This window comes from Pelodiscus sinensis, chromosome 6 (assembly GCF_052426305.1).
Source record: "Pelodiscus sinensis isolate ZL-2025 chromosome 6, ASM5242630v1, whole genome shotgun sequence".
Taxonomy (NCBI): Eukaryota; Metazoa; Chordata; order Testudines; family Trionychidae; genus Pelodiscus; species Pelodiscus sinensis.
The window spans coordinates 75598112-75619116 of record NC_143057.1 but is presented as its reverse complement, the minus strand read 5'-3'; the positions used below and the strand labels follow the sequence as shown (position 1 = coordinate 75619116).

The following is a 21005-nucleotide window of genomic DNA, read 5'->3' as shown; positions in this document are numbered from 1 at the left end:
TATTGCAGCTTCAGCCATTGAGCAAAACAACCAAACTGGTATGTGGATGATCCCAAACTAATAGAATTCCTCTGAAGAATGCTCGTTTACTTAAAAAGTCATGACTTTTTTTAAAAGTCAGAACCTCCATGCAATGGAGGTGCAACTATGAATATCCAGCACAAGAATCTACTCTAAGTCTTGAATATGCTTTGTCAAAAGTAACAAGTTAAGTCACAGTACAATTCAGTTTGGGATTAAAACAAAAAACCAAGGCTTTCAACTACCAATAATAAAAGAACATTTTATTAAAAGTGGAAGCTTGTCATCAAAACTTTATCAAAACTAAGGCCATAGCTAATTCTAACAAAGTCAACTTCAGAAGATTTGTATAATATGATTTAATTTAGAAATTTTATACAAAGCTATTTTACAAATGAATACTCAAACATGTCAAACTTAACACTGTTCACTCTAAAATGTATTGTTACAAATTACTGAAATATCAGCACATAAAATGTACATTTATTTTGGTCCTTTGAGGAAAATAATTTTTTGCATGGGTCCAACTACAGAAATAAATGGAACCATAAGATAGCAACTGCAATGTTAACAGCCAATAAACCTCTTTTTTTGCTGCAGAGTTTGCTTTCTTGTAACGTCACACGTCTCCAGTCATAATAGCAACAAACTCCTCCTGATTGACTGTGATAAGAGACAAAAGGTGGACAAACATAGAGGTATTAATGAAAAAATATTGTATGTACATACTGCATTCTTGTTTTGAAAGCTTCCTCATTCATATTCTTAGGCTCTGATTCAATGCTTATTGAAGTTAATAAACAGGTATATTGCAGAGCTCTGATTCAATGCTTATTGAAGATAATAAACAGGTATATTGCAGAGCTTGCTGTGAAATCTCCCTTGGAGCAGGCCCACTCCCTGGGAGGAGACTTCATTGAGTGTAACCGATACCATTAACTGATAAGCATCCTCTTATTGGATAAACAGTCATTTACACTCAAACACTCCTAATGCAAACTTGGTATAATAAACTCACTCCCTTCGATTCAGACAAATTGCAAGTAGGGATATTAGCAACTAGTCAACTAACCGATAGGGAGGAGCTTATTGGTTAGTACTATCGACTAGTCACATCCCCACAGCTGCGGCTCTGCATTTTACAGCACAGGGAATCTGGCTCTCAGAAACATTGGGTCAGACCCTATTCCGCAGGTCTCTTAGGACTCAGCATACAACCCTCTCCCCTCCCAGTTGCCACTCTGAATTTTACAGCACAGAGAAGTTTGGCTTCCCTGTGCTGTAAAATGCAGAGGCAGCTGGGGAGGTTATGCTGTGAACCAGCAAGAACCAGACAGTGCGCTGGAACTGACTACTTTTATTGACTAATTGAGTAGTTGATAAAAAACAAAAAAAACTCAACTACTTGGTTAGTAAATTAATTGCATTTTAACATCCCTAGTTGCAAGTACTATCTTTTCACTTCTCCTGGGGATTCACAGAGCATGGCAAGAGTTCCAGCATTGGTAAATAAAGCCTGAGGAAGGCGTGCGCGCAAGAAGCAGCTACAGGTATAAACATACCAGGTGTGTGGTGCTAAACAGAACACCAATTAATAGATTTTTTTTTTTTAAGAATGGCAATTAACAGTGTCATTTTGCTTTACAGAACTAAAAGAAACACAAAACCTTAAAGGTAAATGGAGTAATAGATAAACAGTATGCTTTCCATCTTTCACATGCATTCCTGTACAGGCAGTCCCCGAATTACGCGGATCCGACTTATGTCGGATCCGCAGATTCCTCCGGGGCAAGAAAATCCCCGTTTGTCTGGAGCGGCGGGACACCTGGTCCCGCCGCCCGCCTCCTCCGGGGCGAGAAAAGCTGCTCCTCGTCTCCCTGGTCTGCTGCGGGAGCCAGCAGACCAGGGAGACGCTGAACAAAGCCACGCAGGACCCGGGGCCGGACCCCCGGCGCTTCCGGCTGATCTGGAAGCGCCGCGGGTCTGGCCCTGGGTCCTCCACCGCTTTGCTCCGCGTCTCTCTGGTCTGCTGGGGGGGACGCAGCCAGTGCCCTCCTCAGCAGACCAGGGAGATGTGGAGCAAAGCCCCTGTGGTAGAACAGGTGGGGCGCTGCCGGTAAGTCCCACAGCACCGCTCCTTGGCGCTACTGGACCAACCCGGCAGCACCCCAGCTACTCTGCCCCAGGTGTCCTGATTCAGCCGCTGCTGATCAGTTTCAGCAGTGGCTGAATCAGGACGCCTGGGGCAGAGCAGCTAGGGTGCTGCCGGGTTGGTCCCAGTAGCGCCGAGGAGCGGCCGCGCTACTGGACCAACCCAGCAGCACCCGAGCTGCTCTGCCCCAGGCGTCCCCAAGTTAGCCGCTGCTGAAACTGACCAGCGGCTGACTACAGGAAGCCCGAGGCAGAGTTGCTCTGCCCCGGGCTTCCTGGAATCAGCTGCTGATCAGTTTCAGCAGCTGACTTGGGGACGCCTGGGGTTCTTAAGTTGAATCTGTATGTAAGTCAGAACTGGTGTCCAGATTCAGCGGCTGAATCTGGATGCCAGTTCTGACTTACATACAGATTCAACTTAAGAACAAACCTACAGTCCCTATCTTGTACGTAACCCGGGGACTGCCTGTACTTGAATATCTAGTGAGAAGAATGAATGGTTCAGTGGATAATAGAAAATGGAGACTTTCATGGCTAGGTCATTGTTTTGAATTCAGAAATGTCAGCAGTGACCCAAAGTAGTTACAACTCAATAATCTTCACTAAATAAATTGGTGGTCTCCATTCAATTCCTATTTACATCGTGTCCACATAACAAGTTACCATCACAACTGGTACCCCTGATGGCAACTTCGACAGAAAGGCCAAGGACTTAATATGCTTGCAGACTAAATTATTCTCTCAATCTTAAAAATCCTCTTTTCAAAGAGTGATAGAAATGTAGCCGTGTTAGTATGGTGTAGCTGAAACAAAATACAGGACTATGTAGCACTTTAAAGACTAACAAGATGGTTTATTAGATGATGAGCTTTCATGGGCCAGACCTACTTCCTCAGATCAAATACTGGAAGAAAATAGTCACAACCATATATACCAAAAGGATACATTTTTTTTAATTGTATCCTTTGGTATATATGGTTGTGACTATTTTCTTCCACTATTTGATCTGAAGAAGTGGGTCTGGCCCACGAAAGCTCATCACCTAATAAACCTTCTTGTTAGTCTTTAAAGTGCTACATAGTCCTGTATTTCTTTTCAAAGAAGCATTGAGGTCAACTGTGAAGATGCTGTGGGGAAGAAAGTCAAGGAAGAGGGAAGCTTTGCATTTACAACTTCATGTGCAGCACCTATTAGAAGGATAATTTGAGGATTTCAGCCCACAGAACTATCAAAGTTGCAATTTTTGAGTACCAAATGTACTTAAACTTCAAGGAAATCACAGGACTTTTGTATTTTATTACAGTTATAGTATTTAAAGATATTCTCAAAAGAAAGTACCCGAGAAGAGTAGCAATCATTATGATGAAGAAAACTAGCTACCACCATTACTGGTTTTCTACTGATAATAGAATATGTTCACATAGTCTATTTTCCCAATTCAGTTAAGTATTTCTTGATTTGTGTGGAAAGGACTACAATGTAGTTCAATTCAAGTGGCATAATGAAGTTCCATGTTTGACTCAAATTCCAATTTCAACTGCACCTTAACTAGAATTCTAATATACCAAGATTGATCTGGAGTTACCAGTAATCACGTTTAAACAAGAAAGAACCAACCTTAACTTTCAAGTTCCAAATGTTTTTGCAGAATTTAAATAAATAATAGTAATCACTGCTATTAATTTCTTGTCAACTGAGCATGTGTTCTGCAATGTCATTTAAAAGGCAAACAAAGAATGTAAACACTGCCTGCTTTCTAATCACTTCTCAAATCAGAACACATTTTAAGTTAAGAATGGGACAAAAATAACAAAGCAAATTAAAATAACTAGGCAAAATGAGTTTCGTTTTGTTCAGTCCAATACTTACTTTCTCCATCTCCATCTTTATCAAATTCTTCAATCATAGCCCGCAGTTCTTCATCACTCATGTTTTCACCCAGTTCTCTAGCAACACGACGTAAATTTCTCAAGCTTATTTTACCTGAGTCGTCATCATCAAATAATTTGAATGCTTTGAGTATCTCTTCTTGTGGATCTCTGTCTAATATCCAGTCTGTCACTAATATAAGGAAAATATCATTTATTTAAAAAATGGCAATTTCACAATGTCCCAGTTCAACTTTCTAAGTGAAGTTAATACTTTTCCTAAAATTCTGGCTTCTAAAATTAATTCACCTGTTCAGATTTCTCTTAGCTTTCAATCAGGCATTTTAAATTGACAATTAAAGGCTTAAACATTGGCATTTCTAGTTAGTTATAACAGTTTTTGTGCTGTTGCAGTTCCTAAGTTCAGATATGTTAATACCCCAGACTCATCTTTGTTTCATGCATTTCAGTGAATTTGTGTCAACACTAAATTTTAGGATTGGGCCAGAGAGGAATCTCTCTTCAAATACTGCCTCCTGTGAAGACAAGATGTCCAATTTGGATATTAAATATTTGCTGTATTTCAGTGGAAAGGCATCAGCTGAGGCACTGCATAGCTAGAGCAGCATTATTACAAAGCAAAAAAGAATCAGTCTGTAAGAGTCCTATTAAGCCAATAGCTTAAGAGGACAGTGAACCACTCTGAATCAATCTTTCTTTTTACATTTTCTAGCAAAAAGGCCTTAATGATTACTTCCCAATATCTACATTTTCAGGACGTATTTTATATTAGAGGAAGCAACAGTTAAAGATAAAAATCAACAACTAAGGAGGTGCTCAAACACTAACATGAGGCACATGGTATACCTAGCTTAGATAGACAAGAGTGTGTTTCACTCCCTGAATATTTATTTATAAGCATACATTCTTATGTATAGACTAATAATATTCAGGGAGTGAAAAGCTCGGGCATACAATGTAAAAAGAAATATAAAAGTTGAGGGTAGAGAGTCATTGGATGTATACTTTGATAGCACTTTACATTTTTTTTTTAGTTTAGTTCAATATACTTATGCTTAGTTTATTTATATTCTTGCTTACTTTATTCTTTTCTATTTTCCCCATATATCTTTCTCACTGTGGCACATCCAGCTACACTACAGGTTGACAAGCACTTTAACCTCATTTGTGCTTTTGATATATAGATCTTTCTCACAGCACCTGTCTGTAGGAGACTTAAGCCATGTCTACACAGAGAGAAGGTCGAATTTAGTAAGGTCGATTTTTAAGCAACCGATTTTGCAAAGTCAAAGGTGCATGTCCCTACGGTGCACATTTGATGTAGTACAAAGTTGCGCATCCCCAGTAGGGTGGCTACTGTTGACTTTGAGAGCGATGCACTGCGGGGTAAACTGCAATGGATACTTCTTGATGTGCTTTTGGGCATTAAAGAGAAGGTCTAACTAAGTTAGACATCAGCAAACACAACATTCCCTTTGTGGTGGCAGCCTGCTATGCAGGGAAATGTGCAGTCCGATCCAACAAGTGACTCCAGGAAATGTGGAGGACTTTGCCACGCTGGGGTTCCCCTGTAGTAGGGTGACAGATGGAATACACATCCCCATCTTGGAACCTGACCACTTTGGCAAGTAGTACATAAACTGTAAGGGGGTACTTCTCAATGGTGCTGGTGGGTCCCAATTTTTCACCGTCATCAATGTGGGATGGTCAAGAAAGGTGAATGACATGAGCATCTTTACCTACTATTACGTTGGAAATCTGCAACTTTCCCACCAGACCAGAAAATTATAATCAGACACACTGAAATGCCAACAAAGATTCCTGGTGATCCAGCCTATCCCTTGCTCCTATGGCTCATGAAGCTGCACAGGCAGCTTGGATCACAGTAAGAAGCAATTCAACTAAAGGCTAAGCAAGTGCAGAATGGTGCTAAAATCCTCTTTTGGGGCTTTAAAGGGAAGGTTTAACTAGGTTCGACTTCAGCGAATGCAACATTCCCATTGCGGTGGCATATATGTGCTCCATAATATTTGTGAAAGCAAGGGGGAAAATGTATGTCAGGGTGGAATGCAGAGGCATGGATTCTGAGCAGCCAGATACCAGGGCAATAGGAGGGCATAGCGGGGGACAATGCAAATCAGAGAAGCTTTGAAATATAGTTTTATGAATGACCAGTTTTAAGAATCCTTCATGTTGCTCTCAACAAGAGCCCCTGCATCAGTGTGTTTGCCTGTAATGCCCACATTCCTTCAATACAAATAATAAAGAGACTATTGTTCAGAAATCATGTGTTTTTTATTGAGGAAACATAGCAGGGACAGAAAAGGAGTCCAGGGTGGGAGCTTTGGGGGCAAGGGGAGAACGATCACAATAGAGAGAGAGCCCTTTGCTTCGTGATGCATCCCTGGGGGTTCAGTGTGAGGCTGCCCTTGACTCCCCCTTTCCCCTCTACCCTGTGTTCTAGGGCCCCTGGGAGGAGGCAACACTGATCTGCAAGGGCTGGAGGGGCCACCATGCGGTCCATCACATCCACTATGGATGACACACTCTCCTGATGCCTACTTCCCATTCCCTGCAAACTCTCCTTTCCTCATGCTCACATCACCTTCAGCAGCGCATTCCTCCATTCATTTACATACTCCCTGTCCAAGTTGGCAGATTGCCTTTGCTTCTTGAACATCTCTTCCCTAGTCCATTTTTGCTTGTGAATTTGTGCCAGGTGGACAGATGGTAGGGCCGGAGGAATGTGCTGCAAGCTCACTGCTGTAACAAAAAGTGAAGGGCTGACTTTACAAGAGAGACACTGTAGAGTGTAAAGTCTAATCTATTAGAATAAAATGAAGGTCTGTCTAAAGACAACAGGGATGTGTTATGTACAAGGCCTCAGTTATGTTTTTAGGCAGCCACTTTGCAGCAGATACATTTCAAAGTTCTTAGGGTAGCACCTAGCCTCAGTTCAGTGGCACGCATGGTAAAGGAGAGTCCAGGCATGAGCCTGTGGGTTCCGGGCATGACAGCAGAGTAGGAAAAGGGCTCACGTGATGCTCATGTGTCGAGCGCTTCCCCTCTAGCTTGCTGGGAGAGTGCAACTTTCCTTTTCCACAGAAGCAAATGGGCAGGAAGGGGGAGGTTGTCCAGGTGTGTCAGCAGAACAGCAAAGAAGCTCAAGCCATGCTTCACTGGGGATGAGAAAACAGAGGTTTACTGCAGAGACATCAGCTAATAGCTTCCCTTGCTTCATCCAGATTGCCATGTGAGACAAGATATTCATCTTCTCCAATCATACAGATGATAGGGAACAAATGCTGACAATGTGGCCAGAAATCTGGAACTTATGCTACAATAATGCTAGACCACTTGCTGCTTGGATTGGTGTTCAAAGGTGTCCTACCATGGAGGATGAAATAAGGCAGGCCTTGTGAGGAGGATTAAAGAGCTCCTCCTTGGGATCAGTGCCCAACTGTGAGATGTCCTGGAAGAAGAGGATTATTTCCAATATTATAAAAAAATTCTTGGCTCTCTGACCTCTATTGTCCCGCTCACCTGCTGATCATTCTCCTCCTCCACTCTATCCTCCACACTGCTGCCTCAGTGTCTTGGGAGGAATCCATGGACTGGCTAGGGAAGCTGGTCAGGTCCCCTCACAAAGATCACAGTTGCTCGCAGAAGCAGTGTTTTTGTGGCAATGCTCCAGACCGTCTGCTTGTCTCCTTTGTCTTCTGATTGAACTGTTTCAGCTCCTTTATTTTCGTTTGGCACTGCTGGGTATCCCTGGTGTTTCCTTTTTCCATTTCCTTTGTGATCTTGGCATAGATGTGTGTTACTTTTGCTGGTTTGTAGTTCTGAGAGAACAGATTGCTCTTCCCACACAGCAATGAGGTCCAGGATTTCCTGCATGCTCCATGCTGGAGCTCAAATGCAATCCTGCGAAGTCATGAAGCTCAAAGGCATGGAACTCATGGTCAGGTGTGCTGCTCACGTGTGTTACATACGCTGAGATCTGCACACCATGCTGGTCACACAGGAAACAAAATTCAAGTTTTCCCGAGTCTTTCCCTGTTCACCTGGAGAGAAGTAAAGTTCAAAGTTGTGACCAGAGCAGTCACTGTGGAACACCTCTGAGGCCAAGAACACCTATTTTCACAGCACTATGTCTGCACTACTGGAAAGTCGGCCATGCAAGATAAAATTTAGCAGTTACTCCTCATGAAAGCAGAAGTACAGAAATCAACTTTAACAGCCTTTAAAGTCAATCGAAGGGACTTGGTAGTCTAAACTCATTGTTTAGAAAATTAACCTATTGTGGCTAAGTTTGACTTAAACTCCCAGTGTAGACCAGGCCTGAGGCTTGTCTACATTAAGCAGCTTTTAGCAACAAAGCTGTGTCAACACAGACTTGTTGCTAAAAGTTGGTGCACGTGAATGCTGTCTGTCAACACTTTTGTCAACAAAATACTTCTAACCCTCATGAGTGACTTTCACTTAGTTGGCAGGAGAGCATTCCTACTGACAAAGCAGAATTCATACTTGCACTTGTCGTGACAAAACTTTAGATATTCAGAGGGTGGGGAATTTTTAAACACTCATGAACGACAAAAGAACTGGCAGTAAACTGCAATGTAGACATATCCTACACATACCCAGCCATAATCTGTTTCAGACTGATATGTTGGGAAAAGCTCTACTATGAGTGTATAGATTGATGGTCTTGTTTCAAATTTTTGTGGAATCCTCTTGATACTGAGAGAGAAGCAGTTGGGCACTAAAAAGGATGAGTATCTAAATGAGAGGTACAATACAAACTTCAAAAAAAACAAAAAACAGTAAGAGTAATTAATCATTTGAGTAAATTACCAAAGGTCAGGTGGATGCTCCATTACTAGTGATGGGAACAAGTCAACTAGTCGCTCCCTGCCCCCCCCCCCCCCTTGCTGCCTCTATCAGACTCCCCAGCTGACCCTGGGCTCCCTGTGGCACTGCCGCTTTGAACCACTGCAGGGAGTATGGGGCCAGCAAGGGACTACTTGTGTCCCCCACTGGCCCCATGCTCTCTTACAGCACTTTTGCCTTTGAAGTGTAGCAACAGCCCTGGGAATGTTGCTACAGCCCAAAGGCGGAAGCTCCCTTATTGACTAATAGAACAGTCAATGCAAATTGCAAATTCAATTAGCCAATTCATTGAAATTTTACATCTCTATCCATGACTTGAAATTTTTAAATTAAGATTGGATGTTTTTCTAAAAGCTATGCTCTATTTGAAACAGGAATAAAGTCAGACTAGTCCTTCATTCTGTTATACAAAAGGTGATCAAAATTGCCCCTTCTGGTTTTATAATCTGTGGAAAAAAAGCTTTGACCTCACATACACTCACAGTATATTGAGGAGGCTTTTACTAAATAAAACATTATGTTAATCCAGGAAGGCTTAATCAATCCTGATTATTTTTATCAAATCCATGTGTCAGTCCTATACCAGAGAGAAATGCAAGACAAAATAATATGTCATGTCAAAATATTTTTCTAATAATTGCTTCACCCACTTCTGGAACCAGAGAAAATATCTTTACACTCTTTGTACCTGCTAAGTCTTGTATTACAGGACTTGTTATTTATGACTTTCATTAAGCAACTATAAATACTTCCTCCCTGTTGGGGCTTACAGAACCATGAGGAACTTGTTATTGTTTATAGATGGAATGAAATGTCTGGTTTAGTGAACTTGACAGGAAAAAAATAGATCTAAGCTCACAAATTTATTATGGCTATGCAGCAAAATTTGAGTTAATTGATTCTGCTTTAAAATAATTATGTACAGAGGCATTATATTATCCAAATCATCTTAGCTGTCCTTTGACTAGGGATGTTACTAGGTAACCGTTTCACTGGGTACTTGTTAACTGGGAGCAGTCCTGCATGCCGCCCAGGGCTGCTGGTTCCCAGACCACGTGGGCTGGGAGCAGCCAGGCTGGAGGAGCCCAGCCTGCTGTGGGGACCATTCCACCCCAACCCCAGCATGCATGGGCTACTCCCACCATCCTCTTTAATCGATTAAATTCGTTTGACCAATTAAACAGGATTTTACATCCCTACCTTTGACCATAACAAATTAAGATTTACTTATCTAAAGAGCATGTTGAAACATTTACCTTTTTTTAAATTTACATATTTTGTACTTGATTGTATAAACCAAAATATATAAAGAACATAAGAATGGCCATACTGGGTCAGACCAAAGTTTCATCTAGCCCAGTATCCTGTCTTTTGACAGTGATCAATGCTAGTTGCCCAGAGGAAATAGGTAATCATCAAGTGATCCATCCCATCACCCATTCCCAGCTCTGTTTTTTTAATGTGGTTCATTCCGAAGTTTAAGCTAGTAAACAACTTTTGGTATGTAGTGAAGGTGATTAAGGTGTACTTCTTCTATAAGAAAACAATGTGGCTCAACTAATTTTACTGTGCTGTAAATTCTTGGATGAGAATTGTCCTTCCTGTATCTCACATTCTCCCACTCATTCCAGTTTGTTCAGCTAGATGAAGTATCCCGTACCAGTGAAGTAGTAAGAGCCAAGTCATTTTCACCAGAGCAGAATGACTCAGTTTAGAGATGAATTCAGACAAGAACATCATGCTGAAAATGGTGCTGTCCAGCTGAGCTGCTTCATGGCCTCTCAAAACAGGAATAGGGACAGAAGAAGAGAGATTGGTTGAACATAAGAGATAAGAAGAGGAAAAAAAAAACAGGAAAGCACATACATGAGAAGAGAAATTCCATCTCACCAGAAGCAACACCAGTCAGGCAAAAAATACTTCCTCCAAAAATAAATTCATATCTATATATACTATAAAGAGTAGGGAGGTATGAATCAATGTACTTAAGTTAGGAAAAATGAAAAAAGCCCCAAAACCATGTAAGAAAGAGAGAGAAAAAGAAAGTTAGCAATAAAGTTTCTTAAACATTTCCTTTTGGCAAATCAAGAAACCTATTAAAAGTTTATTAAAGTGAACAACTTCTGTTAAGATATATTCCCCCCCCCCCCCTTGAATCAACTGCAATGACAGTATCATATACCAGAGTTACAAACTGAAGCATCAACCACATGCCTCCTGTGGAGCCGGAAGTAAGCAATCAGGCAACAGTAGAGACAAAAACAAAACAAAACAAAAAAAAAGCAACAGTACACTACTATGCTAAACTACTAAAAAAGGTTCAGAGGGGAGGCGAGTTAGTCTGTAACTGGAAAAACCTCAAACAACGACCTAGACAATTGGCTGTTCTTAAGTTTTTACTAAAAAAAGGGAAAACTTAAAAAAATTGACAAAGTAAAGAACTTAAGAGGGTTAAAAGCAGCATTTTTCTTTTGCATAGTAAATCTTAAAAGCTGTAATAAGTCAATGTTAAGTTGTAGACTTTTGAAAGACCCATACTGTTTTGTTCAGTTACAAACAACCTGTTTCCAAGGTGTTCATAACTCTGAGGTTCTACTGTACTACTCTGTTCTGCACTTATTTCTTTAAGGATTTGTACATTTTTCAGTGCCCAACTACTTTTTTTCTTCCACATCACTGACTAGAATCCTACAAAATTCACAAAACAGCCATGTCTATGCTTCTGTAAAGCAGAGTTTTCCCTAAACATCATTTTAACCCCAAAGAGACTAGGGCTATGTACACTTCTAGTCTCATAGACTGGTGCTGTTGGAAAGCTCTACAAATAAAAAACACAAATGAGAACCAGCTGTGTTTTTAATAGTTTACTGCTGCTAGAAATGCCATGAAGAGACATATTCAAAGTGAAAATGGAAGGGAGCAAGATAAAACAATAAAAGGAACACACACACACACACACACACACACACACACACACGTGAAGGGCTACCGAAAAAAAGTAAGTCCTAGTAAGTGTCCCTTAAACAAGGAATCTCTAAAAAGAGTATTGGGGAAAAAATTATTCTTCTCTACTTACACCAGTCAACACAATAAGTAAAGCCCAATTTTTGTTCAATAATACTGTTAAGAAATGGACCAGGACAAGCTGCAGACTCCACATTAATACCATTTCTTATAACTAAGTTTCCCCAACCAACTTTCAATATATACTTAAAATCGTATACATACCAACTTCATTGAAGTCTTCAAAGGTGATTTTGCCTGTTGCATCTCTATCATAATCTTTAAGTATTTTTAATACGTCAGCTTTTTTTACATCAAAACCCAAAGCTCTCATTGCCACCTTTTGGAATAAAACAGATGTACAACAATATACCATCTTCAAAATATATATTGGACAGTTCTCTTTTTACATAAGTTAGTATCTTAGCCAAGATAAAATGTGGATGATTGGAGAAAAACAGACTTCAATACAGGCAGTCCCCGGGTTACGTACAAGATAGGGAGGTAGGTTTGTTCTTAAGTTGAATCTGTATGTAAGTCGGAACTGGCGTCAGCCGCTGCTGAAACTGATCAGTTTCAACCGCGGCTGAATCTGGACGCCAGTTCTGACTTACATACAGATTCAACTTAAGAAACCCAGGCGTCCCCAAGTCAGCTGCTGCTGAAACTGATCAGCGACTGATTCCAGGAAGCCTGGGGCAGAGCAACTCTGCCTCGGGCTTCCTGTAGTCAGCCGCTGGTCAGTTTCAGCAGCGGCTGACTTGGGGACGCCTGGGGCAGAGCAGCTGGGCGCTACTGGAGCAACCTTGGCGCTACTGGAGCAACCCAGCAGCACCCCAGCTGCTCTGCTTCAGGAGTCCTGATTCAGCCGCTGCTGAAACTGACCAGCAGCAGCTGAATCAGGACTCCTGGGGCAGACCAGCTGGGGTGCTGCCAGGTTGGTCCGGAGCGGCGCTGCGGGACCAACCCAGCAGCCCCCAGCTGCTCTACCCCAGAGGTACGCAAGAAAAGCCTGGTCTGCTGGGAGGGGGGGGGCACTAGCTGCACCCTCCCTCCCCCAGCAGACCAGGGAGACGGGGGTGGCGGGACTCCCAAGTCCTCCACGGCTTTGCTCCGTCTCCCTGGTCTGCTTACCTGGGAGACGGGGAGCAAAGCATTGGAGCACGCCCGCAGCGGGACAGCCCGGGCGCGCTTGAGCTGTCCCCCTAAGGGCGTGCTCCGCAGCTTTGCTCCCCGTCTCCCTGGTCTGCAACCCCTCCGCAGCTTTGCAAAGCCTCGGGGGAAGCCGGCGGCGGGACAGCCTAGGCGCCCCTGGGTTGCCCGAGCCCCTCTGTGGCTATGCTCCGCGTCTTCCTGGTCTGTAGACCAGGGAGACGTGGAGCAGCTTTTTTTGCTCCGGAGTACACGGGCGGCGGGACCGCTAGGTCCCGCAGTCAGTGTCCTCCAGGGCGAGAAAAGCCCCGTTCATAACTGCGGATCCGACATAAGTCGGATCCACGTAAGTCGGGGACTGCCTGTACATACAATCATAAATAAAACAAAGTGTTCTCAAATTAGTACTTATAAAAGACCACAAAGTGAAGCCAAAATATGTAAAATGTCATGCTTTTAGAGATTTTATAACATGTGCTAAATACATCTAGTGGGCAAGTTGATTGTTTTCCCTTAAGAGGATTGAGTTGCTTTCATAAATTAAGAGGGAAATGTTAAACTGTATTCTTTTATTGCAACTGTGAACATTTGTAAGAACAGTCTATAGCTAAATTAAGAATTTTGGCATTCACTCAAACACATTTGTCAAATCCATTCCCACTTATATACATCCAAATTCTACTGAAGATAAGGGTTATACAGGAAAGGGAGCTGCTTGGTCTTCTACGCCTTTATTCTCCAATTGTCATATCTTCAGAACCAACGCATAGAAGTCAAGTCACATAGCTAATCTATACAACTATTGAACCATTTCTGAAGTAACAACGGGGATACAAGTACTTCCTGTGAATCCTAACTGTACTGGCCAGAGGTATAAAACATCCACTCTCCACCAAAAGTCCCCAGTTCTCCTCCACCTTCAGAAGACCTGAAGTTTCTGAGTTTTGAAACAGATGTGGAGAGGAGTTATCATTTCTATACAGAGAACACAAGTTACATAAAATAAACAATCTTCTTTTCTTCTAGCATTGTCTTCACAAAGCCGCTATGGTTATGTCTACACTCCAGGGAACACGTCTGCTCTTCCGCTTTTTTTTGTGGCGCTCTTTCGAAAGCCCTGTCTTTCTCCTCCCATGAGGAAGAACAGCTCTTCCAAAAGAAGAGGCTTTTCTGAAATTTGGCCCAGTGTAGAAGAGCCAAATTTCAGAAAAGCCTCTTCCAAAAAAGCTATTGGAAAAAAGCTACGCAAATTGCGGAGTGCAATTTGCATACCTTTTTCCGATACAGCACTGTAGTGTAGACATAGCCTATGAGTCCAACTAGCTATTTCCTCCTAGAGAAGCCCAACTAGTTACATAATAAAAAAGCACTGCCTTCCCGAAAGCAAAATTCTGTATCCAGAAAATACTGATTCATAAAAATGTGCACCAACTTCCATTATCATCCCTACAATTTCCAAGAAGGGGGACTGGCTAACAGAGGTTGCAACTTTAAACTTCTCCTAGTTGTAGAGATGACCATCTGGATGAAGGCCTGTAGCAAGAGGGGAAAACAGAGAAAGATTCCCAATACCCTTACATAAGTTTAGAACACTAAATTTGAGTCCCATGGGTCAACACGTTCGCTGTTAAGAGGTTCCAGTTAGCAAATCCTGGTCCTAACTCCACAGTTCTTAATTTGCATCTTTCATGTAAACAAGTTCCTTTAAAAAACACACACACACACACACACAACCGATTACTATGATACAGCAAGAACTCTACATTTATTGTGCAACTATGGAGATCAGGTTGATTTCACTAGACTCTCCTACTTTGTTCTACTCAACCTGGAAAATCCCAGATCTGCAACTGTATAGCTACAGTTCCCTGTTGAAGGGATAAACTAATTTTTTTGCCAATTTTAGTGCTTCAACCATCTATGAGATAGTTGGGACTGAGACCCCTGTTACGCAGAATCCACATATTATGCCACTAATATGGGAGGGGAAGGACTGTGCATGACTATTTGGGTCTCACTCAAAATCCAGTCACTTTTGAAATGTAACCACTCCTTCACCAATGTAGGCGTGTCTAAATGTGAGCTGAGCTCTTTTAAAAATATAGGCCATCAAAACGTAAGTACAAAACAGAAGTTACCTTTAACTCATGATAATCTATTGCTTTATCTTTGTCTGTGTCAAACAACTCAAAAGCATCTTTAATTTCTTGCTTCTGTTCTTCAGTCAGTTCTCTTTTTTTCTTCCTTTTGGTTTTGTCTACTGCAAGATCATTCCTACAAGTTAGAGAAAATAAACTATTGTAAATAATTACTACTGATAGAATATCATCTTTAAAGCATTTTACAATTATAAATAAGGGCTCGTCTAGACTACATTTCTCTGTCGAAAGAGGAATGTAAATAAGCCCGATCAAAAGTGCAAATGAAGCAGAGATTTAAATATCCCATGCTTCATTTGCGTCTGATTGCTGTTTCAAAAAAAGGGGTTTTCGAAAGTGAAACCACACTCTAGACGGGTTCTTTTTGGGGGCGAGGGAACCCTTTTTCAAAAGAACCTGTACTCCTGAAAAAATGAGTATGGGCTCGTTTGAAAAAGTTATTTTTTTCCCCGAAAGAGGAATGTAGTCTAGACAAGCCCTAACATACCGACATATTCAGGAAGTAGGTAGATATTCTACCCATTTTGCACAATGAGCAAAAGGAGGAAGAGAGGCTCAAGTGACTTGCCCAATCGCAAAGAGAGATACATTGGTACAGCCAGAATTGTTTATTTATAAAAACTTGTAATATAGGCCATACCTCTAGTGTTCTAATACATACAGTATCCAAAAAACTAAACATCTAATGATTTTCCCATACAACTTGACATCTGACCACCCTAAATCCCCCATTCCAACTCTTCCAAATGCCCAAGAGAAACAAACAAGGAAGATTTACTGAGCATCCGGAATACTGACAAATCTGGCAAACGAAGTGGGACAGTGAACACCAGATTGGAATAACCATGGCAGGAAATGTCTTGTTAGTAGCTTCTCCCACAATCATAAATACCTGTTTTCACACAGCTAGAGAGGCAGTCTCTCAGGTCTGAAACCATTTCTTTAACAGGCAGTCCTTAGATTTAAGATGCAATTGGTTCCTTAAAATCTGAGTTACAAAATTATCACAACTCAAAACCACAATCCACTTGATTGTGGAACTGAGCATCGGAAAGTCGAAAAGTCAATTCAGGAACATTCTAAGGGCCTTCTATCATGAGCCAAACGTTGTAAATTGAAGACTACCTATATGTATTTATATTTATAAAAGATACCCACCCAATGCTCTAGGTACCCTTTCAGCTATTAAAATTACAGTATCAATATATTAGTAAACAAACTGCCATAAAACTTCACTTGTATTATGCTCCAAAATAGCAAATGGCACTCCAAAGAAATGCATAAAAGTAGCCATGTTCAGGTTAAAACTTTAAAATCCTAATCTCTGCTGGAAAGGAACTAAATAGTTAGTGAAGATGGTGCAGTGAGTTTCATAAGCTCAAACTAAACTCCTATATGCAGAAACCCCATTTTGCATTAGCTTCAACTTTATAATGATCTTAAGATGTAGCATTATGGAGAATGTATTATAGTTGTATCACTGCAGACCGTCAGATACTTGGCATGGTACAAGATGAAGCACAGTAGAAAGAGGATAGTCAGGAGAAAAAAAAAATAAGGGGAGGTGGAACTGGTGACCAATATGGTGTGCTGGTCTCAACCATGTCTTCAAAAGGCTGGCTTAGGTGATGAGGCCCCTTAGGGTGGCCTGAGGCCTGGCCCAAAATTGACAGTTTCCTTTTACCACTGCAGTTCCTCCTCCTACAGCTACCCTAACAGCTCTGCTGTGAAAAACAATTGCTGAGGATGCAGGCAGAAGTGCCTTTGCTTTTAAGCTGGCACCCACATAGCCGACTGACCCTCCCCCTCTCACAGAGGCAGTAGCACAGGGAGGCACGTGGGAACTGGTGCTCAGGGAGAACCAGCTTAAAAATGATTAATTACTAGTCAAATAGTCAAGGGAAATTCCATGGACTACTTAACAAGTAAATTAATTGTTATTTAGCATCCTTACTTCGGTGTGCAGGAGGGAGCTGCCACGGAGCAGGCTCTGGACAGGAGGTAGGGTGCAGGAGCAAGTTGGTGGTTCTGGACCATTCTGCATTTGCCTCGATTCCTGGCCAATGGAGGAAGGGGAAAAAGCCTGCAGTTGAGTGCAGGGACAGAGTTTTTCTTAACTACTGGCAATGAATGTGGATCTAGCCCAGGGAGGGGCAATGGTAGAGCACAGATCCACCTCCCCTTCCATCTCTTCCTGGCCAGGGAGAGCTGTCCCAGAATGCAGTGCTTTCGTAATCCTGTCTGGCTTCTTCCCACAGCAAGAAGCTGGGGGTCTTAAAGCTCAGAAAATGTAGTTGTACCTGTGCAAATATATATACACAAGAAAAACCAAGGTTTGCACCAATGAAACTCACTTTGCACTCTTACTATGTTTAGCTGCTGAAGAATTTATGTAGGATTTATGTACTCTAGCCATTGACATTTTTTTTATTTCAGCCTCTCGGCTTCTAAATTTAAGAATGAACTAAAACAGCTCACAGTTAGCTACAGAAGGTGGACTTGGAAAGGATGTTTAGAGCCATCCTTCATAGATTCTACTCTAAAACCAAAAGGGACCACTGTAATCATCTAGTCTGACCACTTATATATCATGGGCCATAGAACTCTCAAAAAAATAATTCTCCGAGCATCTATTTAGGAAAAAGATCAAATTTGATTTAAAAATAGTCAGTGATAGACTATCTACCATGACACCTGGGAAACTGACCCAATTTTACCCACTTCTTCTGCTGCAGGGTAGGCCTGTAAAAGGTTAACTGTGTAACTGTATGGAAACCGATGCTTATTGGTTAGCCATTTAAATGGTTTTACATTCCTAATGTATAGTACTATTTACTGTGCCGATAGTATGTGAAATGCCGACAGATAAGATATCTTAACACTAGATTCTGGATTTATTTTTGATGCCTTACCTGTTCTCGCCAGCAAAAGCAATTTATTCAAAGCCATTCCAAAGTTATGGCTATTTAAAACTAAATGTGTTTTAACAATGAAGTATTCAAAACAAAACAGTTCCAAAAAAAATCTGAATTGTATGGGTCTCGCACATAAACAGGGCAACACCCCTCATTAAATAACAGTCTGTAGAGATTAAGGGGCAGTCTGTCCATGAAGTCTGCATTAATCTTCTCGCAGGATCATCCTGAGCGGCTAAATCTTAGCTAATCTTAATGACTATTGCTCGGGGGCGGTTCCTGTCAGATGAAGACGGGGCAGGACACCGAGCGTGCAGGAGGAGGGCTGCAAGTCACCTAGCTGCTGCCATGCTCCTCGTCAGGCGCTCTGCTCGGCATCCAGCAGGACCCTGGGATTCTTTACTTCCTTGAAATGGGCAGGAGCCCTGCAAAGCCCTAAGCCCACGTCTCGTCGGAGGGGCACTGCCCTGACACAAGGAAAGGCTGAAGCAGGCAACAGCTAGCGACAAAGGACAGAGCTGGGACTCCAGCGCCCCAGTATAGGGCCGGGGGAGGGGCACCAAGCCGCCCCCCCAGTGAGCAACAGCGGCTTTTCTCGTAGCCCCCCCCCCGCTTTAGCCCACTGGGCCCGCGCGCCCCGCAGCCCGCAAGATGAGGCCTGGGGCCAGACTCCAGCGCCTCTCTCCGCCCGTACAGACCTGAAAGCCAAACTCATGGTTGCGTCCCCACCCCCGGCCGGACTGGGCTGGACCGGACCGGACCGGGCTTCCCCCGCCGCCACCGGCACTGGACACCAGCAAGGGCGCCGCTCTAGCTCCCCTTGGAAACACGATACAATGCAGTCACTAGTAGCGGTGCTCCCTTCTGTCGCTAAGCTAACTGGCTGAGCACCCGCTTCCTCCCGCCCTCCTCTCTATCGTACCCTCTTATTGGTTAAAATGCTTGCCAGCCAATGTGACTCTGCCCGCCTTCTATTTAGTTTGGTTGAGGTACGCAGCTTCCGTTTTTACCCAGAATGCCCCAGGGCTTTGCATTGGCGAAGGGACGATTAAATTTCAAAAGCGGTGGGAAATGGGGAGAGTCCCGGATGTATCTTGGAGACTCCGCCCTTCCGTTGTGGCGTCAGTCCACCCTGGCTGAGCTTTGCAGGCCCGCCTGTGAGTCTGCGGCGCTGGGAAATGGTAGATGGTCATGTCTTCACATCCAGACATTACGTGTTCATTCCCTCATATTTGGATGTGCTGTAACCACAAGACCATAATGTGCTACTGGAACAATAATAGAAGTAAATAATGCTCAGCATTCCCCTGCTATCTCACACCTATCCAGTGTAATCCACTGGAAAATGTGTGTGTTGTGGTTCCTTGTAGCACAGGTTGGTCTATATATTGAATAATAGCATTTTTTTTCTACCAGTTCCTTGTTCCACTTCAGTTTTAGAGCTGTGGATTGAAGGTTGCAGTTGCTGGTATCTGAAATAGATCTGTATGAGGGTGAAAATAGGACACGTACCAACTCCCGCCAGGCTGTCCTTTCCCCCTTCCCCCCCAGTGCTGTGCCTCTGTATCAGAGGCAGCAGTGCTGCGGCAGGTGGGCAGTCAGCTCCAATGGAGCCACCTGCCATCCCCTGTTGCCTCCCACCGAGGCAGCACTGGCGAGGGGGTGGGGGGGGGGGTAGATGGAAGCTGGTGCTTGGGAGGGAGCCAACTTAAAAGCCAGCTGCCCTTCCCCCCCTGCAGTGCTGCTGCCTGGGTGGGAAGCAGCTCTGCAAGAGCTGGCACACATGGAAAGCCAACTTAAAAATTGGCTCCTCCATGTACTGGCTCCCACTTGCTTTCTCCCTCCCCCCGGTAGGGGGAGGGGCTACTGTGGAGCTGGCACCCACCTCTTCCTGCTTCTAATACGGAGGAAGTTGGGAAGGTGCATGTAACCATCAGGAGGATTAAGCAGTGAGCCCAGAATTATCGGTAAATAGGTATACGCTAACATCTCTAGGTGAAAACTATGCATACATTTATACAAGTTAGTATGATAATCATTAAATAATTATCGGGATTATTTGATATTACAAAACATGCGATTGTTGTCCCTTTTCACCTGGTCAGCAGAAAGGGCCCTGATGATATTCCAGTTAGGAATAAAAATTGAAGGAATCTTGTTTATTAACAGGGAACATACAAAGTCCTGTGATTCTGTAGGTAGAATCAAGAATACTGTACAGTCTCCAAGTCTCTTTAGTCAAATCAGACCCAAAAGCGTGCTCTAGCTTTTTCCAGTCACACTGTACCACATGATCCTGCTTGTCTTTCTTGCTTCTCCTTCCCTCTCTTTTTGTCTGTTTTCTGTGTCTGTCTGATCTCTCTTCTTACTTACATCGCTGCCCAAAACAGCATTCAGCCAAAAGCCTTGAACGAGTTCACATATACCTTCTGTTTCGTGGGGGGCTTCTTCCATTATAGTGGTATTAATTGAAAAATAAATTCACACCTATTTATCTCAATGGGGTTTTAATAACTCAACCTATGACAAGGTTTTACTCAGTTTATAACAGTATTTAGAGGTGAATTTAGATTTTTTTTTGTTGCAATTATCTTTGGTTAATGGGAGCTGCCCTCTGATGGATAGAATGTTGGAGATTTAGAAAGTTTGTGAGAGAGCAATAGGTGGGAGAGTTTGCCAGAGTCCCAAAGATGATTCTTGTGTAAGTTCCAAAAAAGCTCAGAACTTAATTCAAAACTTCAAACAAGACTCAGTTCTCAGAGGTGAAACATTAGCACTAATAGGATGCCTCTGGGTATTGCTAATGAACCTTTTGCCTGCAGGTT

General features: G+C 42.7%; 1 protein-coding gene across 1 annotated transcript; it reads right to left on the bottom strand.

The window, feature by feature from the left end:
• Positions 1–263: 263 nt before the first annotated feature.
• Positions 264–19051, bottom strand: CETN3 (centrin 3). The gene is made up of 5 exons (XM_014578220.4): positions 18879–19051; positions 15245–15380; positions 12180–12294; positions 4042–4233; positions 264–684 (listed from the first exon to the last, which is right to left on the bottom strand). Exons 1-5 carry the CDS (start codon positions 18893–18895, stop codon positions 641–643), a joined length of 504 nt encoding a protein of 167 aa, XP_014433706.1. The 5' UTR covers positions 18896–19051; the 3' UTR covers positions 264–640.
• Between the last annotated feature and the right edge of the window lie 1954 nt (positions 19052–21005).